Source organism: Gopherus evgoodei, chromosome 10, assembly GCF_007399415.2.
Source record: "Gopherus evgoodei ecotype Sinaloan lineage chromosome 10, rGopEvg1_v1.p, whole genome shotgun sequence".
Lineage (NCBI taxonomy): Eukaryota > Metazoa > Chordata > Testudines > Testudinidae > Gopherus > Gopherus evgoodei.
The window spans coordinates 25,182,659-25,205,290 of record NC_044331.1 but is presented as its reverse complement, the minus strand read 5'-3'; the positions used below and the strand labels follow the sequence as shown (position 1 = coordinate 25,205,290).

The window sequence follows — 22,632 nt, the reverse complement described above, 5'->3', positions numbered from 1 at the left end:
ACATGGTGCGCATATGTACCCCACAGTGGAATACAGTGGGGACTATCACTCGAAGAAGAAAGTCAATTATGAATTAATCCTTTGAATTAGCCTTTGCCTTTGAGCATTACAGTCATAACACCTGAAAACCTTACAATCTGTTGAGCAATATTTCACAATTATTACCCTCAAAGCCAAGCATTAACCATGAGCACATATTAAAGATTGACATGCCAGTTCAGCAAAAGTGTCTTATCTAAACCAGGACACCTCCCATTATATAAAATAGCAGTTTGGTACAAATCCTCACATCAAGAAAACAAACCATGTAAAAGATTCACGTCTTAGGAAAAGACCTGTTTGTGAAAAGGAGGTAAAAGGTGAAAAACGTGGTAAAGTAGCCTATACCCCGTTTTTTCAAAAGAAAAACCTCTGCTTGTGTCCTTAAAACTTTAGAGAAAAATGTGTGTAGTTGGAAATGTTTTAAACTTTTCTTAAACATTGAAATGACAAACACTTAAATGTTGAAATGACTGACTTTCAACTATGCTAGTTAAATGCAAATTCCTAATATAATTCCTAATATAATTCCTAATATCATTGTCAATGGTAAAATGCTTTATATACCAACCTAAAATCTAAGGACCTTGCTAAACTAATTGCTAATATAAAAAGCCATTTCAGTATAGAATATTTCTTATAATGGGGAATTAATTAAATTGGCATGCTCAAACTCCTCCCTCAACCAATTCAGGAAGACAAGAATTATCATCTCTCCAAAAATTGTTATGAAGAATAAACAACTTCTTTCATTACTATTTAGACTAAACCCAATAAGAATTCCTGAATCTTGAAATGACTGGTGTGAGAAGTGAGTGTACTTAAGTTTAAATTTAAGTACACTCAATTTTAACTATAATGAAAAGAAGTGTTCAGAATTTCTGAAATCAGAATTTCATTTCCTGTCAAACGCTAATAAAATTGAATGACTATCTCACATAATGGACTAAATAAAAAAAAAGTTAAAATTAATGTTAAAAATTATCTGATGCTTTCTCCCCACAAAAAACCAAGCCAAACCAAACCAAAGGCAATTATAGTGTTGCATGTTCATTAGGCAGACTGCATGTTCAGGAGCTGAAGGTGTCACCTAAGCCAACCCCTAGGGCATGGAGCCAGTGAAAGAATGAGAGCAATCAACTTTGAATCTATGCAAGTCTGAAAGAGGTGTGTTTTCATAAAATTCCCTGGAAACAGGAAGAAGGATATTAAAAAACTCTGAAGTGAGCCCTGCCATCCCACTTCCTTCACCCAGCTATCATGCTTAAACAGCATGCTCTGCACAACACATCCTGCCCATCTGTACAAGCATGCGAGTACTGACAGATGAAAAAAGAACGGAGAAGACTGAAGAGGAAACCAACCCAGGAAAAACCTCCCCAATACTTCAGCATGGATTGGTGAGAGAAAATTAACTAAAACATTACCAAGGGATTAGAATTAAAAAATGTTGTAATAATTTTGTTGAGACATGGAAATGCCATTGTAATTTAAGACAAATAGATTCTCCTGTTAATTACCAAATGGTTAGACCAGGGTCAGCAACCTTCAGCACACGGCCCATCAGGGTAATCCACTGGCGGGTCGCAAGACATTTTGCTTATGTTGACCATCTGCAGGCACGGCCCCCTGCATCTCCCAGTGGCCATGGTTCACCGTTTCCGGCTAATGGGAGCTGTGGGAAGTGGTGCAGGCCACAGGGACGTGCTGGACACCGCTTCCCACCGCTCCCATTGGCCAGGAATGGTGAACTATGGCCACTGGGAGCTGCAGGGGGCTATGCATAAAAGTCTTGTGCCCTGATGGGCCACGTGCCGAAGGTTGCCGACCCCTGGGTTAGACTATGTATTCCTGGAAAGGAGACAGGGAGTAAGCACTGGTAAATAAAGAAATTGTGGGATTTCAATGGATTAAGATTCTTAATATAGGTCAATTGTCCTGATTTAAAATAGCTACTTAAATGGCTTTTTATAAGTAACTGATTTCATAAAATTTAGATTGCGTACTTCGCCCAACTATCAACTTTTTAACTATCCATGATATGCCAAAACAGGACCTAATATTCTTAGTAATTTTTAAAATAAAATTCCTTGGCATCCAGCAATTTAAAATTACTCCTTTTTACTCCACACTTACATTTTGTCCAGAAAATCCATGAGAGGTCGCAGCACAATCTCAGCATCGATAGCTGCATTGTTCTTATTGGCCGATATGTTTCCATTTCCTCTCATCTGATTTAGCTCAAAGCTCATCTGTCTCACACACTCCTCAACAACAAGCTGAAAACTAAAGAGAAAAAAGAGAGTGGAGGAATTATACGACAGAAGATGACTATTTAGATTCTGCTCCATCAACTTCATCGATGAACACAAAATCATTTGTGAGCAGATATGAAGCCCACAAGCTTAAGGCACTGTATGCTTTAGAAACTGAAAATAACTATTTCTGAAGAGTTATAGATGGTATAAGGCCAAATAATATACTCACCATTGACATTTGTGTTTTGTTTTCCTTTTACATTGTCCCTATCCCTACAGGAGACCTAGTAACTATTTTCTGATAGGAATTACACAATAAGAAGGTGAATCAGAGACTTTACTGAGGTATGACTGGCTGTTAAGGTAGACATCAGTGTTAGCCAGCACAATTATTCTTGCTTTTAGTTTTGGTACGAGGGGATTAAAGACATATATTGTAAAATATTCTCTCTTTTTGGTAAATTTTATATTCATTTGGTGTCAATATCCTCCTTCAAGGTAGAAATTAACAAGATTTCTAGCAATTTGTCCTAGCTGGCTAAACTGGACTTTTTCTTCTCATGACTCATATGCCAACACAGCAAAGTTTTGTTTACTACTTTGTACCTAGTTAAGAGAGTAAAAATATTTGGACTGCTTCATAACCTCTATGCCAGATGCATTTTATGGGAATGTTTGGCATTTTAAATTTAGAAGTGGGAACAGATTTTCGATTCAGAAGAATTGACTTCCACACAGCTGAAAAACTAGAGGAGATGGGGGACTGATAGGTCTCTATAAACTAGTTCTGTTTACAAGTGTGGGAGTGGAAGTTGTTCTCAATTCCCCACAAAGTAAGTTTACCGATTTAGTTCATTTCTTGTTTTTCTAGAGGTTCAATTTTCTTCCGATATAGCAGCATCTGCCTGACAGAAAATCTAGGAGTGACACAGGGGCAGTATGGCCATAGTGGGGACATCGATTGGTACATTTAAGCAGTGCAAAACTGAGTATTCAGAGTCAGCCTCTGAGAAGTAAAAGTACCACAAGTACCACTGGGGCAATAAATATGATAATCAATTCTAAATGCATTCATAGACAAATTGAATAGATAAGCCTGTAGCTAAAGAATCTACCAAAAAACAATTAGTAAAAGAACAAACAAGCTAAGTGAAAACAGACTGAAAACTCCCAGCTACTGTGCTTCACCACAAAAACCTAACACAAAAAACCACATGAACACATCTGATTGCCAAGAAGACAGAAGGCTTTTCCAGTGACATCTACTCAGAAACCAACTTTGAAATGAATAAAGGGGAGCCCCAAAAACCAATGCATGGCACAGTTGCTTTTCCAGTTCATCCTCAGAATTCTTCTGGCTGCCGGTGCTGCTCTTAAAGCCACCTCTTTTCTCATTCAGATTATGCAGGCAGTGGGTTTGCTCTAGTACCCAAACTGCTGCATCTTGTTCAACCACAATTAGTTGAGGCAACATTCTGTTTGGTGCTATAGACAACTCCATCCTGAGCAAACTGCTGCCACACTTATTAGCTCCGCATGGCCACGTGGGCAGCCTCTAAAAGAATGAGATAAGACTCAGAGGTGGCAGAAGGCCTCCTAGAGAAGTTTTTCTTGGTTTTCTTCAGAGTAAGGCTATGAAGCTATCAGGGTGCCCTTGTGCTGATTTTTGGTTAGATGGTGTCACAGGCACAAATTATGGACCAATTTAAGGGAGAAGAAAGCACATGAGAAATGCACAAAGCCAAACTGGGGACATTTTGACCAACTTTGGCAATGGGAATGAGGGCTGTTGGATGACTTGTGCTAATTTGCCTGGCTTTTCTGCGAAAGAGTGAAAAATATAAGCCATTATGACCACTCATTCTTATCTTAACAAAGTAATAGATATTCTCTTTAAATTAAAAAACTATTTCACCCAGAAGATTATACTAATTTTAGGAAAAGTCACCAATGGGGCTTCATCTAGTTAACAGTGACCTTTTAAGACAGGGAGAGAAGAGACCACAGGGAGCTAGTACAGGTATCATCCATTTAATTCTTGGCTGACATTTTCCCTTCTTACTAAATCACTTAATTTTCCCTATTATTTGGGTTGTCTCAGCCTATTAATGATCTGAGGCAGCCATGACTCTTCCTCAATTGTATTTATTCAAACCATCCTTTTCCATAGTTAATGAAGCCACACACCGAAAAGGAAAACAGTATGCACAGACTGTATGTCTATGGCATTAACTGTTACTGAGCAACTAAAACTTTCACCTTCCTCCCACCATTGCAGATTCCCTGAACAATCACTCTCTCTTATATTCCTTTTCAAGCAAACACAAAAACAGTCCTATGGTTTTTGCTTCCGATAGCAAGACTCAGCTATGTTGCTGGTACAGTGCAAGCCGCATTCAGCCAGCAGCATGCACACTGATTCAAGAGTAAGGCTCACTAGCGGATTCCAGCAGACCAGACACTGGTAGAGCAAATGACTCAAGAGGGCTTCACAGTGACCATTTGAAGAAGGGGCAATTCAGACAGGCTACCTGACCGGGGCAAGCCACTGGACAAAGCTGTCAGTCTCAGGGAATCAAAATACACACACAGTAAAAGAGAGGTTGAACGTTGTATTAGTTAAGAACAAATCAAGCCATTTTTATCTTCCAAAAGCAGAAAGTAAAGTTTCCAGCTATGTCACTATAACCCATTCATGCCCACACACTAGTTTTAGTGTCCTTTGGAGGTGAGGATACTGCTGTATTTTCCAAAACGTACAGCCAGCCAGAGACACATACATATACATGCAGTGGCTCTTGCTACACTGGAGCAAGCTGTATGTGAAAAGACGTACACTCACCCAGTCTAGTCAATGGATTGGCTTTTGGCTATGCACATCTGCCTGGTTTGAGGCACAATGGAGTGTTTTTAATGGTTGCCATCACTGTAGCACAAATTCTTTAAGTACGTTTATTACCTTGCACCATAGGCAATGCTGAGCTCATCCAGTACGTTACTGAGTTTCACCTGAAGTTCTTTGAGAACAACACTAGCGTCAGGATCCAGCTGGAAAGAGATTATGAGTAATGTTATTTTTCTGCATCCTTCTCACATGCAGTCTATTTCTCTGTTACAATTAATGGATTAGGCATTACATACATTCATTATACTACACTACTAGAAAACAAATATGAAAACACCAACTAGAATAGGAAATGTTCAATTAGCCTTAATGTCCAATTAGTGTAGCACTAACAATGCAGAAATAAATTGTTCAAATGAAATAAGGAAGAATTACCTTCCAAGAAAACAAGAGTATCATTAATGGTACTATGGGATTGATATAGAAAGTGTTAACAGTTCACAAGATATTTAGAATTTCAGAAATCACCTCAGCAAAGGCGGTATATGCTAGCGATAACAAGAGGATCATGTATGAAAAGGTCGACAGTGCTTGTTTTAATAACCAACTGGTTTTATTTTTTTGTACCTATTACTCTTTTGTAGGTGGCACTTTTTAAAATGTACATTGAAGGTGTTTTCACAGTGTTTCCACTAATGCAGCTTGGACTAGAATATCTGGCAATGAGGACGATGCCTTGAGGACCACCCCTGCTGTTTCTACTTATAGGAAAAGAGGGAGGGGAATCTAGTAACCTTTATTCCTTCATTGTATTCCTTAAAGCAACTAAGACACACATTGGCCCAAAATAGCTTTCTCTCAAGCACAGTGCAATAAAATTCTGTGGTGGAATCAGGAAAAAGTGCCGTTGTATCTTTAATACAGGTTCTTTCTCACCTTAGGGGGAAATGAGGGAGCAGGAGAGAATTAATTTTACATTTACATCTCTTCTAAAGTACAGGGCTAGTGATCCATGCACGGACATTTTACCTGTAATGCATTCTTTTTCAAATCTCTATCAGAAATCATTTTAAATAATACTTTGAAATTAAAAAAAAAATCTAGATTTTTGTCTCCTTGAATCTTGGAATTTAGAAAAAAAATAGTTGTGACCATCATAGTATACGAGTGATTAAAAGAATGTCAGCATAGTTCATTTAAATATGAATTAATAACTGACTTCCTCTTCTTTGGTTAATCTACATTTAAATGTAATTGAATAGTCTTTAATGATAATTGTCACATATTGCACCTAATCCTGAAGTAATTCCATATGCAGAAGTCCCAATGATTTCAAAGGAAATTTTGCATTTGGAGGAAATACATAATCATGCTTGTCTGTATTTGTATTTATTTTTTGTTTTATTTATGAACAGGTTCATTACTCTAGTTCCTGAGTGCTTCAGAACACTTTTGTAAAACAGGTAAGCATTATTATCTGCATTTTAGAGGTTGAGAACCTACAGTACAGTACAGATAGGTGACTTAACCAAGGTCACACAGGACAGCAGTGACAGAGCACAGACAACAACCCAGATTTCCCTACTGTTAGCACTGTGTTAACCAAAAGACCACTCAGCCTCTTCTTATAGTGAATGGGTGCCTCAAAGTCAATCAGTCATGATATTATTGCTAGATTTATTTTTTACAAGCACAGAAAATCAGAGATAATCATTTTTTTAAACAAAAATCTGAAATAATGAAAGAGTGGGGTTACTATATAGGCCACAGCAAAGTCTGTACTTAACTATGAACATCAGCTAGTCCCATTGAGTAGGGCCTCCATGGGACTACTTATGTACTTAAAGTTAAGAAATGCATACCCATTATCAATTTGATAATACAAGCAAGGGAATGTAAACAACAAAGAAGTTTGTGAGCTCAAACCAAAACCCTGGAAGCAAACACCTCTGAAGTTTGGAGAAGTTCAAGTGGACCCAGATCCAAACTTTGCAGTTGGTCCTCCCTCTGTAATAGACTGAACCAAAAGTCTGGATGAGGAAACTTGGACTCAAACCTTGTGGCTTGGACCAAACTTTTTTAATCTAAGAAACTCATTAACGTTGCTCTGATATTTACCCACTGGACAGTTCAGAGAGGTCTTTCTCCTACAGTAAAACATGGTTTTACTGACAGTGCAAACTTCTTCCTTAATGATCTTTTTCCTTAGTAAGTATGGCTGGGAAAAACAAATTAATCTAATTGAAAATACAACGAGGAGTACTTGTGGCACCTTAGAGACTAACAAATGTATTTAGGTATAAGCTTTTGTGGGCTAAAACCTATGTCATCAGATGTATGAGTAGTCCTGCTTTGAGCAGGGGATTGGATTAGATGACCTCCTGAGGTCTCTTCCAACCCTAATATTCTATGATTCTATGAAAATACAATAGGCAGGGATATATACACAGTACATGAAAAGATGAGAGTCGCCTTACGAAGTGGGGGGTCAGTGCTAATGAGACAATTCAATTAAAGTGGAAATGGGCTATTCTCAACAGTAGAATAGCAAGGGAGGAAAAATCACTTTTGTAGTGGTAATGAGGCCAATGTAATCTGGGTGGTCCATTTCAAACAGTTGAAAAGAAGGGGTGAGTAACAGTAAGGGGAAATTAGTATGGGGAAATTAGTTTTTGTAGTTACCCATCTGCTCTCAGTCTTTATTCAGGTCTAATTTGATTATGTCCAGTTTGCAAATTAATTCCAGTTCTGCAGTTTCTTGTTGGAATCTGTTTTTGAAGTTTTTTGTTGAATAATTGACACTTTTAAGTTTGTTATTGAGTGTCCAGGGAGATTGAAGTGTTCTCCAATCAGTTTTTGAATGTTATAATTCTTGATGTCTGATTTCTGTCCATTTATTCTTTTGCTCAGACACGGTCCGGTTTGGCCAATGTACATGGCAGGGGGGCATCGCTGGCACATGATGGCATATATAACATTGGTAGATGTGCAGGTGAACAAGCCCCTGACGTTGTGGCTGATGTGGCTAGGTCCTATGATGGTGTCCCTTGAATAGATATGCAGACAGAGTTGGCAACAGGGTTTGTTGCAGGGATAGACTCCTGGGTGAGTGTTTTTGTTGTGTGGTGTGTAGTTGCTGGTGAGTATTTGCTTCAGGTTGGGGTGCTGTCTGTAAGCAAGGACTGGCCTGTGTCCCAAGGTCTGTGAGAGTGAGGGATTGTCCTTCAGCATAGGTTGTAGATCCTTGATGATGTGCTGGAGAGGTTTTAGTTTGTAGCTGAAGGTGACGGATAGTGGTGTTCTGTTACTTTGTTGGGCCTGTCCTGTAGTAGGTGACTTCTGGGTCCGTTCTAGCTCTGTCAAGCTGTCAATCCAACACATCATCAAGTGATTTTTCCTCCCTTGATATTCTACTGTTGAGAACAGCCCACTTCCACTTTAATTGTATTGTCTCATTATCACTGACACCCCACTTGGTAAGGCAACTCCCATCTTTTCATGTACTCTCTATATATACCTGCCTACTGTATTTTCCACTCCATGCAACTGATGAAGTGGGTTTTAGCCCATGAAAGCTTATGCCTAAATAAATCTGTTAGTCTCTAAGGTGCCACAAGGACTCCTCGTTGTTTTTGCTGATACAGACTAACACAGCTACCACTCTGAAACCTAATCTCATTGAATAATTCATACTGGGAATCAATATTAGAGTTGGCTGAGTAATACAAAGAATTTTCTGTGACTAGTTGCTCAATATCTAGAAATGAATTCAATGAAAGCATTGCCTCCCCTTTGTTTTTACTTTTTGTGAACATTTGAGTGATGGATCTATACCCATGGAAAAAAGATTTTAAGCACTTGCACTTGAATATTCACTCAAACAACGGGAACTATGGGAAGTGGCAGCCAGCATGTCCCTGTGGCTCACCCCACTTCCCGCAGCTCTCATTGGCTGGGAATGGTGAACTGTGGCCACTGGGAGCTGCGGGGAGCCATGCCTGAGGACGGTCAATGTAAACAAAATGTCTCATGGCCTGCCAGTGGATGACTCTAATGGGCTGCGAGCCGAAGGTTGCCAACCCCTGTGACATATAGCAAATATTAAATTGTACATATGAGCATTCACACTGAATGTGGTATATTTTATATGGAACAGGATATACTAAGCAGGCATGGTTTTCAAAACTCCTTGCCAGAGCCCTGGCATGCAAACAAAAAAGTTAGAAAACCATCTTCTCCCACTCTTTGCAACTAAGACCACAAAGCCGAATGCAATTAGTTTGAAAGAGTGGGTGTTATGATAACCAATCATGACAGACCAATAAATGTAATGCACTTACTAAATTTATCTGGAACAGGACACTGCTTGGCCAAAATTGTTTTGTTGGTGCAAATGCTAACTTTTGACTCTGCACTGATCTTAGAATATTTAAACAGTGTGTGCAAGTTTTAAAATTCTTAGCAAATGTTTGTGCTTTCAAAGTGCAAGAAAAAGTTTGTGCATGCAAAACTGGAGGTCCATGGATAGAAAATCCAGCCTTCTGCATACGCATAGGCCATGCTTATCAGTGCAATGCCATTCAAAGAAGTGGAATATAAAGAGTTACATTCCTTGGCTGGATATATGTTATACATCTATAGGCAATTCAATGAGTTCAGGATTATAGGATTACAAAATCTGGAGGTACCATCAAGTTATTTTGGTTTAATAACAGTGAATACTTCATGGGACAAAACAATAATCTGGGTTGTAACCAAGATGTGCACTTTTCACTCACCTTATCTCGGGCTCTTTAAATGTCAGCCAGGTCCCCAACATAAATTAGTGCGGCCTTCAGACAGCAGTCTTGCTGCATTTACCTCACCCATGCCTACTGCTGGGCTCACAGGGTGGGGGTGGGTGTAGCTGAGCAGCCTCTATGGGTTTGTCTTCACAGCAAAGAAAAACCGGTGGCTGGCCTGTGTCAGCTGACTTGGGCCCACTGACCTTGGGCTGTGAAGCTGTTTCTTTACTGTTTAGGCTTTCGGGCTTGGGCTGGAGCCTGGGCTCTAGAACCCTGTGGGTCCCAGAGTTTGGCCTCCAGGCTGAGCCCAGCAGTCTACGCTGCAGTGAAACAGCCCCACAACCCAAGCCCAGTGAGCCAAGTTATCTGGCATGGATCAGACGCGAGTCTTTCTTTACTGTGTAGACATACCCTATGGCTCCACACTTTCAAAGGATCCTCCTAGGCCCAGAGCTGATCCAGTGGCTGGCTAAGCTGGCTTTCAGGAAGTTTTGTACTGGGGGAGTGGTGTACCGCACCAAAGTATATCAGCGCATCAGGTCATTTATCTTTTATGGATATGTCAATCCATTTGTTTGTTAACATGCAAAGCACACGTTGCATTACTAAAAAAACAAAGTAACTTAAATAACAACGTTCAGTGGAAATGGAAAGCAATTACAGTGCATTACCGTCATTTCCTTAACTGTTCTAAAACACTCAAGTCCACAATGTGACTAAATTTTGAGACAGTGGCACAATACTGGCAATATAAAATCACAACAATCTTACAAGAGAATTTTTGTACTTATAAAAGGTCTATTATTTTGCCACTACTTTCAACAAGTTGTACTGACATGTGGCATATAACATGACATATAACATTTGCTTGTTTTTAGGAAAGTTTTTATGTAGGGAATGTAGTGTAGCAAAGCCAGGGTGTTCTCAATTCATGGCACTGACGAACCGCAGGGCTTGTGCTAGTTTGGTATTATAGGACACTCTACGCAATGTAATAATAATACCTAGTTCACACAGAGTGCTTTTCACCTGTTAGTGTCAGAGCACTTCACAAAGGAGGTGTCTCATCCTCATTTTACAGATAGGGAAACAGAGGTACAGAGAGATGAAGCAACTACCCAAGGTAACAGTAGTGGAGTGGCAGAGCCAGGAAGAGAACCCAATTCTCCTTAGCCCTAGTCCAGTGTTCTATACACTAGGCCACACTGTCTCCTAATAGAGCAGTAACCAATCAGGCAACATCTTTGCCCATACACACTGTTGTTGCAGATGACCACATAAATGCCAAGACATAGGCGCTAAGATACTACAGGGAGCAGTGCGGGATAAGAACACAGATAGAAGAATTTTATAAAACCCATGTAAGCTTTTCTTGTGCTAATGTTACTTGTACTAACATTTTAAGAAGATTGACTCCTACACTTTCAGAGTTGCGTAGACTTCAACTGCCAACAAATGATTGATTTCAAGGGCCAAAGTTATCTCTGGAGTAACTCTGGTCTTGGCTAAACTTGAGAGTTACAGCACATTAAAGGAGCCCCGGGCGCACTAGCTCACTACCCATCCACACTGGCAAGGCATGTAGAGTGCTCTGACTCCACGGCTAAAGTGCTCCTGGTACTCCATCTCGGTGAGTAGAATAACGTTTGATGCGCCCCCGCTGGAGCGCCCCAACGTCAGTGTGAACGAGGTGTTGCATTACTGTACTCTGATCAGCCTCCAGAAACCTCCCATAATCCCCTTAAGTCAAGTGGCCACTCTTGTCATTGTTTTGGATATGCCCTTTGAAAGCTCCGTTTGACAGCCAGCATGCGTATCTGCTCCAGAACAAAGCAACCATTATTGTGGAATGCTGTGTGTGAGAGAGAGATGTGTGTGTGGGGAGAAAAGGGGATGTCTGCTACTGTCTGAACTTACAAGACAGCTTGCTGACATGCTCTCAGCCCCCCCAAAACCCACTCTCTCTCCCCCCACATACACACAACATACTCTCTGTCACACTCCACCACATCCCCCACATTTGAAAAGCACGTTGTAGCCACTTGCATGCTGGGGTAGCTACCACAATGCACTCTCTCTGTGGCCATTGCAAGAGCTGCTAAAGGGAGTATTATGGTGGATCAGACACCTTTTGATATAGATCATCCACCACATTCAGAGGGTATTGCATAAGGAGTAGTGGATATCCAAAAATCAAGTGTCTGGTATAGGTTTTTATTCTTTAACAGGTGATGAAGTGTGAAGTCTGGTCTGATGTGCTTCTGACAGTTTGATGGAGATGGAAATGAAGTCCAACGACTATCCCTCTTTTAAGGAAAAGAGTAAATTATTGGTGGAACAGACTGTCATAGAGAGAAGACAAAATAATCAGTGGGCCCTAACTTTTCAAATCTATTTAAAAAATGGAACATGAATGCATGACCCATTCATTCCCCAGCTGCTTGGGTTCATTCATAGTTCTATGCAGCATGTGGGCTGAATCCCGAAAGAAACTGGTAATCTGATTAATTGTTAAGTGTTGTGGCCTCATGACCATAGCAAATTTTGTATCAGCCATGGAAACGGTTGTTAACAGGTTAACGTCAAACACTTTTTTCCTATCAATTCTTAATTTACATAATATTCCCATCTTGATAAATGTTTCTGCCTCATTAACTCTTCCTTAAATAATAGTTATTTTTTACCCAAAACAGAACACAGTTACTTAAAATTAGTTGGCACATTTCATAAAGTTGCATTAATTCAAGATTATTAAATATATCATTAGTGGTTGGACTAATTCTGAATGTTAAATATAGGCAGAATAAATTTGCAGAACTAAAAAATTCAAGAAATATTTGTACATCTTTATTTGATTTCAAGATACTACCCGCCTAAAACTGTCACAAAGTTTTAAAATGTCCAAAGCTTGGAAATGTGTCAAAGAGCCTGTGAATTCTGCATGGCTGCTTTCTATACAATGGGTCAGCTATTCCCATCTGAAATTTAACCTGAAACAAAATGTGCTACTAAGGAGACAACCTTGTTAACTGTAAATTTGCTAGAGTTTGCACAGGAAACTGCAGGATGCACATTTATTTTTTTTAGGACTCAGCAGAACCTTCGATTTTCACTAATAATTTAGCATGGATTCTTGGCCATCCTCCTTTATACTAAAACAAACAGCGGTGTGACAGTCAATATCCTTATGTTCACCACTTTTATAAGACAATGATACATTTCATACAAAGTATGACTTGTGAGGTATCATTTGAAAACTCAGTCTGCTAAACATTATTGTCCTGGTAAAATGTGTGGCAACATTTTATGTAAACTTATAAAGTTCTACTGTATAAGACATGTTTCAAGTTTGGATGACAGCTTCAAACCAATTCCTCAGAGACAAAAGGCTAGTCAGCAACCCAGCTAGGTGTCACCATCATCAAATGGAGTATCACCTGGTTAAATAGCCATTCTTTGGCAGGAAGAAGGTTGTGAGTGAGAAATTTACATCTTCGCAATGGAACAGCTGGAAGTTCCTGTGCAAACAGACTGTTGCTTGAATCCCAGATGGAAATGATTCTCAAAGAGGAGGAAGAGATATAAAAATGAAGAACAGAGGCCCCAAATCACCTCTCTCTGCTCATCCCTAATCATGGTGTCAACAACACTTGAAAGATAAAAGAAACATCATTGAACTGGTCATGGCTGAAAGAAATCCAGTCAGACTGCTGTAAGCATATGGTGGGAGAAACCTTTTTGCTTTAAATACACTTAGCTTGTTAAATTAGGCATTAGCTTGCATTTTACCTTTTATTTCTTTGTAATCAATTTTGACCTTTATGCCTCATAACTTGTAATCACTTAAAATCTAGCTTTCTGTAGCTAAAAAAATTGTTTTATTGTTTTATCTAATCCAGTGTTTTTTAATTGAAGTGTTTGGGGAGCTCCATTTGAGATAACAGGGCTTGTGCAGTACAAGAGACAAACTTCTGGGGGAAAGTCTGGGATTTTGCTGGTGTTGCTTTGCAGTATAATGCAAAAGTGTCTGACTGGCTGAAGAACTCTTCAGTATATCTGGGGCTAACTGACATGCTGAAGACTGTGTGAACAGACCAGGAGTGGCTGCTTTCACAATGAAGCAGTGTAAAATGCACCCCAGGTAGAGAACTGAGAGGACATAGCTATCTAATAGCCCAGATTGTACCCTGGGTAATGTGATAAGGCGCTAAAGCAAATTTCCTACATATGTGGTTTCTTACACTTGCCTATTGTATTGATAAAAAAAATTGTGCTTCAGTTCCCATGCTCCTACCTCTTTTTTTCACTGTGAGAGATTAATCTTGTTTTGATTAGGGAGCAACTTTTTTTTTTCTTCCAGTACCCTTCTCAGTAGGCTAATTTGTATTTCTGCAATACAGATACACACACACACACACACACACACACACACTTCTGAGAATTTTATATTAATGGCTAGTGGCTGAGTGTTTTTCTCTGTTTATGGAGTTCCCTGGCCTGTCATTCCCAACAGTCCTGCTTTGAATGTGGGGATTGTTGTTCTATTATAGAGTTTTCATTGCACCATTTGATAGGCAAACTTGCTGAACACTCTTTCATGATGTAGACTTGAAGAGATTAACAGCTTTCAATTTTGTATAAAATTAGTTTTGCTTTAACCAATATAAGGTCTTGTTTTCTGCTGAAAATCATATCTGTTTTGTTGTGCCTTCCATGAGCTCAACAGGTAACTATATTTTCACTTTGCTAGGAAACCATTGACAGGCTTTATTGATTGTTTTGTTTCTTTGTATGTACTAGTTCAATAAGGCAAACTGGCCAGTAGAGTTTGTTCTTGGAATGTTTAGGAATTCAGAATTCCAATTCAAGGGGAAACGTTTTAGTGGCACTTTGAAAAGAAAAAAGTTGAACATGAATGCACTTTCCTTCAAGAAATTCACTTGACAGGAAAACATAACATTGAATATGGGCTATGCAGGTGAAGTATTTTATGCTTCACTTCATCACTGAGGGCAAAATCTTGAGTTCTTTCTTCATGCCTTACTCCCGGTAAATTCCCTAAACTGAACAAGGACTTGACCTGAAATTCACTCAAAGACCTAATTTAAAACCTTAATGCAGGACTTAGAGGTGACTTGCAAAGGGATTTGTGAAAATTGGGCTTGTGCCCTTTTTATACTTTATTGTATACGAGGAGGACAGAACTGTTTAAAGGGTTTTTTTATTGCTTGTGTTTTATCTTATTGATAACAAGAATGTGAAATCTGGTCTTCTCTGATTTAGCTAGAGAACCTGTAGGAGGCTTTACTGATGTCTATAAGCTTAATACCTTTTAATAGACGGACTGAGTATGTGGAATCTTTCTTTAATAAACCCTTCCTTTATCCAAAATGTTAATTAGTCTTTTAGGCGGAGCAGACCTTATGAAAAACATTTTAAACAGACACTAAAAATCCCCTTCCAATTGCTCAACTTTCATTCTACTGGCTCTTGCAATGGCACCAATTCATTAATTCTACACACATGAAGAATATTAATCTAACAATGTTAAGTCTTAATGGAATGCTTAGCATGTTTTTAAGCTATGGACAATGAGAATGACTTGGCCATTTACAAGATTTGAAATGGACTGGTGACCATTTATCTGAAGGGCCAAAATCCCAATAACATGTATGTAAGATCTCGACCACAGTCTCTGTTAACAATCTTTCACATAGGCCCATACTCCACAGCCCAGTCTGAGGCATGAGGCCTACTTAACAATGGACAATACATGGCTAAAGAATGCTGTGATAAGCAAGAGACAGCCTTGTTTGTCTCAACTATACATAAAATAAGCTGAGACAGCGTAACTCCAGGTGGAGAGCAGTGATTGGGAGGTTTACCAGGAGTTACAGGCACACAACTCACTGACAGAAGCCTTAAAGTCTGCTCCCTTTTGCAGGAAGAAGATAACACTACATACTCCCCAAATGCCAACCAGAGTTCAGGGAGAGGCCTAACATGATAGCATGAGTTACAGCATCCTCCCTTTCATAGATGTAGAAACACAAGGGTAACCATAAACAATTGTCATTGCTGTGTACTGTTCTTTTTGTTTTACACCCTCCAGGAATGTTCCTGTGGGCCAACCTGTCTGGAAAGAGGCAGCGTCATTTCTATGGACCTGAAATCAGGACTTAACTTACACATTCAAGAGGAGAATTTTGAGGGAGAACACCTGTGTATTACCAAATGTTAACCTGAGCTATGGGCGGAGCCATTATGTAATCTTTTAGACTATTGGTTTATTGTGCTAATTTCGTCTTGCTGCTAGAACCTATCCAGGGGCTTGGGAACTCCCACCCTGTTGCTTCTCTCCACCCACTGGCATTCTATATAATCTATTGTAATCAATTGCTTAGCAGTGTCTCACTGAGCCTAATAAGCAAAGTGACACTCCGCCAGCGCTGTGCGTAATAAACCCTCATGCTTGACTCGACACGGTGTCGAACGTGTGTTCTTTCATTATCTAATAATTCCTGTGCATCGAAATAAATCAACCTAACTTTTCCTAACACGTAGCTATGGATAGTAATGATTAGTTGCTTTTCACAGTCTAGCTTTGAATGCTTAACAACATTACTATTTAAATAAGCTTTATCCTCAAGGAAAACACTCCAGTAGCAAAGCCACTACAATTAGAGAACTTGAAGAATGAGCAACTAATAATCTACAGTGTAGATGCACATTGTTGTTATTTGTAGTTCAGTACTGCACAAAGGCCCCATTAACAGAAACTGCTAAGAGCAAAGTTCCTGAATGTTATCATCTCAGGAGACAGCACCCAAGATCTCCTATTTAAGCATGCACTTCATGCATCACCACCATAACTGTTTCATTTTCCTTCTTATTGGGTGTATCTGTATATTCTGTCTCCCAGGGGAATCTCTTTGGTCTATTTCCCGCTATTCTTAGGTGTAGCTCCACCTCAAAAATCTCAAACATTCCAAGGGAAAACCATAAAAGTTAGAGGGCCACATATACCACTCCTGCAAGAAACCCATGAAAAAGGGGCACAGGAATCAGGAAAAGCTGTTTCTCTCTCAGGTGAGAGGGTCTTTAAGGGGCACTGACTGGTTACTGGGAGGCCAAACAGGATCTGGAGCAAGACCTGATAACTTTAGAATCGGAGAGGTGCAAAGGAGGAGCTGATACATCTGAACTAACCCCCTCCATAGGGTCATCTGCATGAGTTAATGCCCCTTTAGGTAGTATGGACTCTGTAGTCCATATTACCTAAAGTAGTTGGTTGCTGTGGATTGGTTGGTCTCCTGTTCCACTCCTTTCCATGTTGGCCCTGCCCCTAAAACAGCTCTAAGGGAAGAAATTCTGTGGGGTCCCATAGAAAAGAGGATGATACCTTGGAGTTATGCGCCTTCCCTCTCTCCTCCAGAAGAGATCAGTGGAATCTCAGTTCCTTCTGTTCACAGTCTGGGCCAGAATTAATTATATTCTCTATTATGGAGCCTATACTAAGTCAACACCCAAACCTGAGTGTGATCTACCTACATCACTCAGGTGGGTGAAAAAAAAGATGTGTGCTAGACTGTTATAAATCTCTTCAAAACTTGATGTTTTTTAGAACAGAACATATTTTCTAAGTAAACAGCTCTCTTAGGGCAGATCTAACCAGGCAAACTCAACAATGAAAGAATCCTGATATACTGAAAGTGAAAACCATTTACTGCGCTGGGAAATGCAAACTCAGTTGTGGCTGTTTCTGCCCAAATCGCTGTTCCCGTTCTGCCCGCATGTACTGAGAATGCATCTCAGTGCTTTCTTACAGACCGAAAGACCCTGCTTTGAGCAGATAATAAATGTGACTTTTGAAAAGGTGAATTTGGAAACATTCCCAGTATATGCAGTACATCTGCCTCTCTAATTTATGCCTCAGAAGATGAGTCTGAATAAGGCAGCAGTGATGATGATGATTAAATAACTTGAGAGGAAGATACTCTCCCTTTCTCTGAAACAACTGTGGATAAATTCTGGCCAGTCTTGAAAATACTATATCAAACCAGTGAGCCAAAAATGCACATCTACATATTCCATTCCACAGCCCATAACAGCACTCAGTGACTCAGAAGACTTATTCTAACTGCTCTCTTCCTGCGGTCTTAGCAGATGGTCCCTTGGAAGTGGAACCAGTGTGGTTTCCAGCATATATGAATGGGGCCAGAATGGCCTATGCTGCTTTGGTGCTTCCTTTTGTGGGCAGAGGCCAGCCTGGTGAACATGGAGCACTTCTTCAGCCATTTCTCCTCTTCCCACCTGCTTATTTATTTGGATTGTTACTGGACTGAGAACCTTGCCTGGGAAAATCTGTACATGCTTTTCTGCACTGATGGAGCCACATTGGTGGTAGCAGCAGTGAAAGGCATAGCATAGCCAGGGCATTGCCACTATCATCACCATGCTACATGGGTTAGGTGGCATTGTGGTAAAAATGCAAGCATCTGTCTATACCACAACTTCTACTATGACTGGTACAGAAACATGTTTATGAAGTTATCCATGGATAGTAAACACTTCCTAATAATTTGGTTCCCTTTTTCATATAATTGCAGTTTACATATGAACTAAACTAAGAGCAGTTCCATGAGGCCACTACTGAACCCACATTTTGTATATCCAGTGGGCTCAATTAGCTATTTAATACTAGCCTGACTATTTCTTGTTCTGCATAAACTGAACATTTGGGTAGTAAATGCAAACATAAATCCTCTGCGTCCTCCATTCCCAAATCCAGACTGTCTCATTCAGTACAGAAAGACATATCTGAGCACCATCACAGGGGCAGTAAGATAACAAAGTTCTTCACAAATGGGCAGGTTTTTTCCAAGCTATATTTGATAACACTGAGTACAGCCAGGGCTGGCTCCAGGCTCCAGCTTATCAAGCAGGTGCTTGGGGCGGCAACTCGGGAGTGGGGCGGCACTTTTAGGGATTCGGCAGCAATTCGGCGGAGGATCCTTCACTCCTGCTCGGCACGAAGGACCTCGTGCTGAATTGCCGCAGATCCAGGGCCGGCTCTAGGTTTTTTGCTGTCCCAAGCAAAAAAAATTTTGGCTGCCTCCCGTCCCAGCCCTGAGCTCCCCTCCTCTGCACCTCACTGCTGCACCAGCCCTGGGCTCTCCCCAACCCCCACATCCTACCGCCCCAGAGCTGGGCTTCCCCCTTTCTCCCCCACCAGTGCCCTCCCCACCAGTGCCCCCCCCACAGCTCCTGCTGCCCCAGCCCTGGACTCTCCCCGCCACACCTGCACCCTCCTTCCGCCGCAGCCCTGGGTCACTGGTAACTCGCTCCCAGGGTGGGTCATTCAGCAGGAATTTTGGATGTGCACAAAACACAAAGAGGATTGGTTCCCATATAGTTACAGAGCTGCAGTAAAGTGGAACAATTTTCAGCTTGTGTGATGAGGATATCTGGATGCATTTTATAAGACTGTCCTCCATAAATGAGGAAAAGTTGAGGTGCCTTTATTATTCTTTTGTTCGATTCTTTCTTTCTATGGGCAATTTGCCAATGCAATATCACTGTCTCCCTTTTAAACAAACAAACAAACAAACAAAAAGCAATCGCTGTTGAAAATAGCCATTCCAGTCCTAAAAACCACTGGGAAGCATTTCTTGCTCAATTTTATCCTACTTTTTCTACAGCAAGTTACAGTGGATCGGTATATTTGATTTGAGAGAAATGAAGTAACAGCTGCCCAAATTGAGCTTGAGCACTCCTGAATTTTGAGGTGTTCAAATATGGAAGGCAGGTACTGGCGGGGGGGGTGGGGGGGCTCCATGGGGGAGCACGGCAGCATGTATGCAGCAGCGTGTCTGGCGCTGCGTGGAGCCAGACACGCTGGTATGAGTGGCATGGTAAGGGGGCTGGGGGGTTGGAGAAGGGGTAGGGGGTTCCGACGGGGGCAGTCAAGGGACAGAGAGTGGGGGGGTTGGATGGGGCTGAGGTTCCGGGGGCAGTCAGGGGCAGGGAGAAGGGGGGGTTAGATGGGTCAGGGGTTCGGGAGCAATCAGGGGATGGGCAGGGATAGGTATGGGAGTCCCAGGGGTTTGTCAGGGGACAGGTGGGGGTGGGGTTCTAGGGGGGAAGTTGAGGGAGGTCTCAGGAGGGGGCAGCTGGGGACAAGGAGAAGGGAGGCTTAGACAGGGGCTGGGGTCCCAAGGGGCAGTTAGGGGCAGGGGTCCCGGGAGGGGGCAATCAGGGGACAGGGAGTGGGGGGGTTGGATGGGTTGGGGTTTCTGTGGGGGGCAGTCGGAGGGAGTGGATGATGGCAGGATGGGGCTTCCATCCCCATGCAGTGTCCTGTTTTTTGAATGTTAAAATATCGTATCCCTACCATTCACAGCACTCACAGCATGCTGCTACATGACGTCCCCCTCCTTTCTTTCCAGTTGGTAGTGGCCAAGGGAATGCTGGGAAATGTAGTTTTTTCCCTGCTCCAGGGCTGGCTCTATAGGCAGGGAGCTAACCAAGGAACTACAGCTCCCATGCTAGATCCCTGCCGCCCCTGCAAATGGGCTGCCCCGAGCAGGTGCTTGCTTTGCTGGTGCCTAGAGCCACCCCTATGCAGATAGCAATTGCAGCTTTATTTATTTATTTATTTATTTGCTGCTTGAGGCAGCAAAACCCCTGGAGCCGGCCCTGAGTACAGCTGAGCTAAGCTGAAGCTGTTTTGCCATTTACTGTGTTCATAGTGAACAACACACACACCTTGCTTTTCTAACGCACATACACCTCACTTATAAAATAAAGTGTTAGGCCCCTGAGCTAGGCACCATTATTTGAATCAGTTCTCTCAGATACAATATTTTCCTCTTCTAAAAGATTACTTGATTTAAAAGCAATGATGGAAGAAAAACCTATTTTAATCACCTACCAAACATACTTGTTCCCCTTACTTTGGGCGCACGAGTATTTAAAGCAGGAATTAGGCACGCTATTGGGTTCTGAGAGCTACCTTGATGAAGCCATTTTCTCTCTCTGGTAACTAATGGAGCAGATAGTCTAAGCCCATACAGACACAAAATAATGAGTCAATGTATTAAAATTCTTGCATGAAACAACAACTTCAAAAAGCTTAGTGTTCTACTCTGATTATAATATGGGCCCAATCCTGCATGCCCTCTCTTGTAAGCATAACTCTTATTTACTTTAGTGGGTGCCGTGCATGTGGAACATGAGTAATTTGTCACGGGCAGGGAAAAGTATTTCATAGTAAGTATAAGTATAAACACAAATGTTTAGTTCTTGAGCCTTTAATTTCCATTTGTCCTGGAAGGAAGATTTTAAAAAACAACAACAAAAAAAAGAAGTCAGTGAACTTTCATAGAATTCACCCCACAAGGCAGTGGTCATTTTAAGGCTCCAGGATCGAGTTTAGTAAATTGAATTTGGGCTGTCTGAATGTTGGCACCATAAAACCATATCCCATTTCAATGTACAATTCTGGATTTATTTCAGTGTATCCTATCTCCTCTAGGGATAGCATTTTAAAAGCTCCAAATAAAGTGTGAGTAACACAACTCAATTTGTGCAGCTGAAATCTCCTGTGGATATGTCCATCCTGCAATTGGCAGTGTGACTGCAGCTAGTATAGGCACCCTTGTGCAAGCTTTAGCTAGCATGGCTGAAAATAGCAGTAAAGATGCAGCAGGGCAGGCTTCCACATGAGCTGTCAAGCCCATCTGGAACCCAGAGTACACACTCACATCCATCGCCCACAACAGGGTCTGTGCCACATCATCACTCCAATTTTTAGGTATGCTAGTTAGAGTCAAGCTAGCAATCACACCTCCAATTATAGTGTATACCGGTTGAAATTTGCCCCTGTGCAGAGGGCCAGCATATGTGCCACTTACTTATAGGCTATCCACTTAGTGCTGAGCCTTGTGGGCCTTGGCATGGGCTGGATTTCACACATAATAAACTGAAAATATATCCCAAAGTAAATCTCCTAAATGTTGACGTTACACTAATTTACTGAGTATAAGAGGTTTATATAAATAGTCATCTCTTCCACAAACTTCCAAAATAGAATTTTTAATGTGTTAAAAAACTTTAGCTCTCTAGGTTATAGAATTTTTTAATTTGCTTCTATTCAGCTGTGGAATCTATTTAAGAATCTACAGTAATAAAAATTCCTGTAAGTGTATTCTAGTTTCTGCACTTAGTAGGTTAATTGGAGCATTACTGAATGCATCACTCTATTTTGCACTTGCCAATGTGGGAAAAGCCTTTGTGTCCACAGAACTTTCAATGCTATAGTCTCATTAGGCATTTTTTTTTGTTTATTACATTCATACTTTACTTCCTTTTTGTGTTTTTCTTTAATGCGGCTCCAACTGCAGAAAATCCTACTAGTAACATGAAAAGTCGTGGGTTTTTTGGTTAATATCATTGACAGAAGCAGTTTCGGATACAGCAAATCTAAATTTGTTTCTTTCAGAGATTACAGCTTTTACCACCCACTAATCTGTTTAACAGGTCTTTCCATCTTTATACTGAGGAACGAACACATGCTCCATGCCAGTGTCACCCAACAATAGTCAAACTAGTCCCCTTCATGCTTCATCCAAATGAGTAACACAACATAAACAGAGAGCAGTACAGTATCATTTTTCTATCCTTATCAATTTCTTCTCTCTCTTTG

General features: G+C 40.8%; 1 protein-coding gene across 2 annotated transcripts in view; it reads right to left on the bottom strand.

The window, feature by feature from the left end:
- UNC13C (unc-13 homolog C) overlaps positions 1-22,632 on the bottom strand; it is a 391,633-nt gene that overhangs the window by 59,793 nt on the left and 309,208 nt on the right. For both annotated transcript variants that reach the window (XM_030578419.1, XM_030578418.1), the window contains 2 exons: positions 5,257-5,345; positions 2,176-2,325 (listed from right to left, as the gene is read on the bottom strand). In XM_030578419.1, the coding sequence (XP_030434279.1) occupies positions 2,176-2,325; positions 5,257-5,345 (239 nt within the window). The remainder of the gene's footprint in view (positions 1-2,175; positions 2,326-5,256; positions 5,346-22,632) is intronic.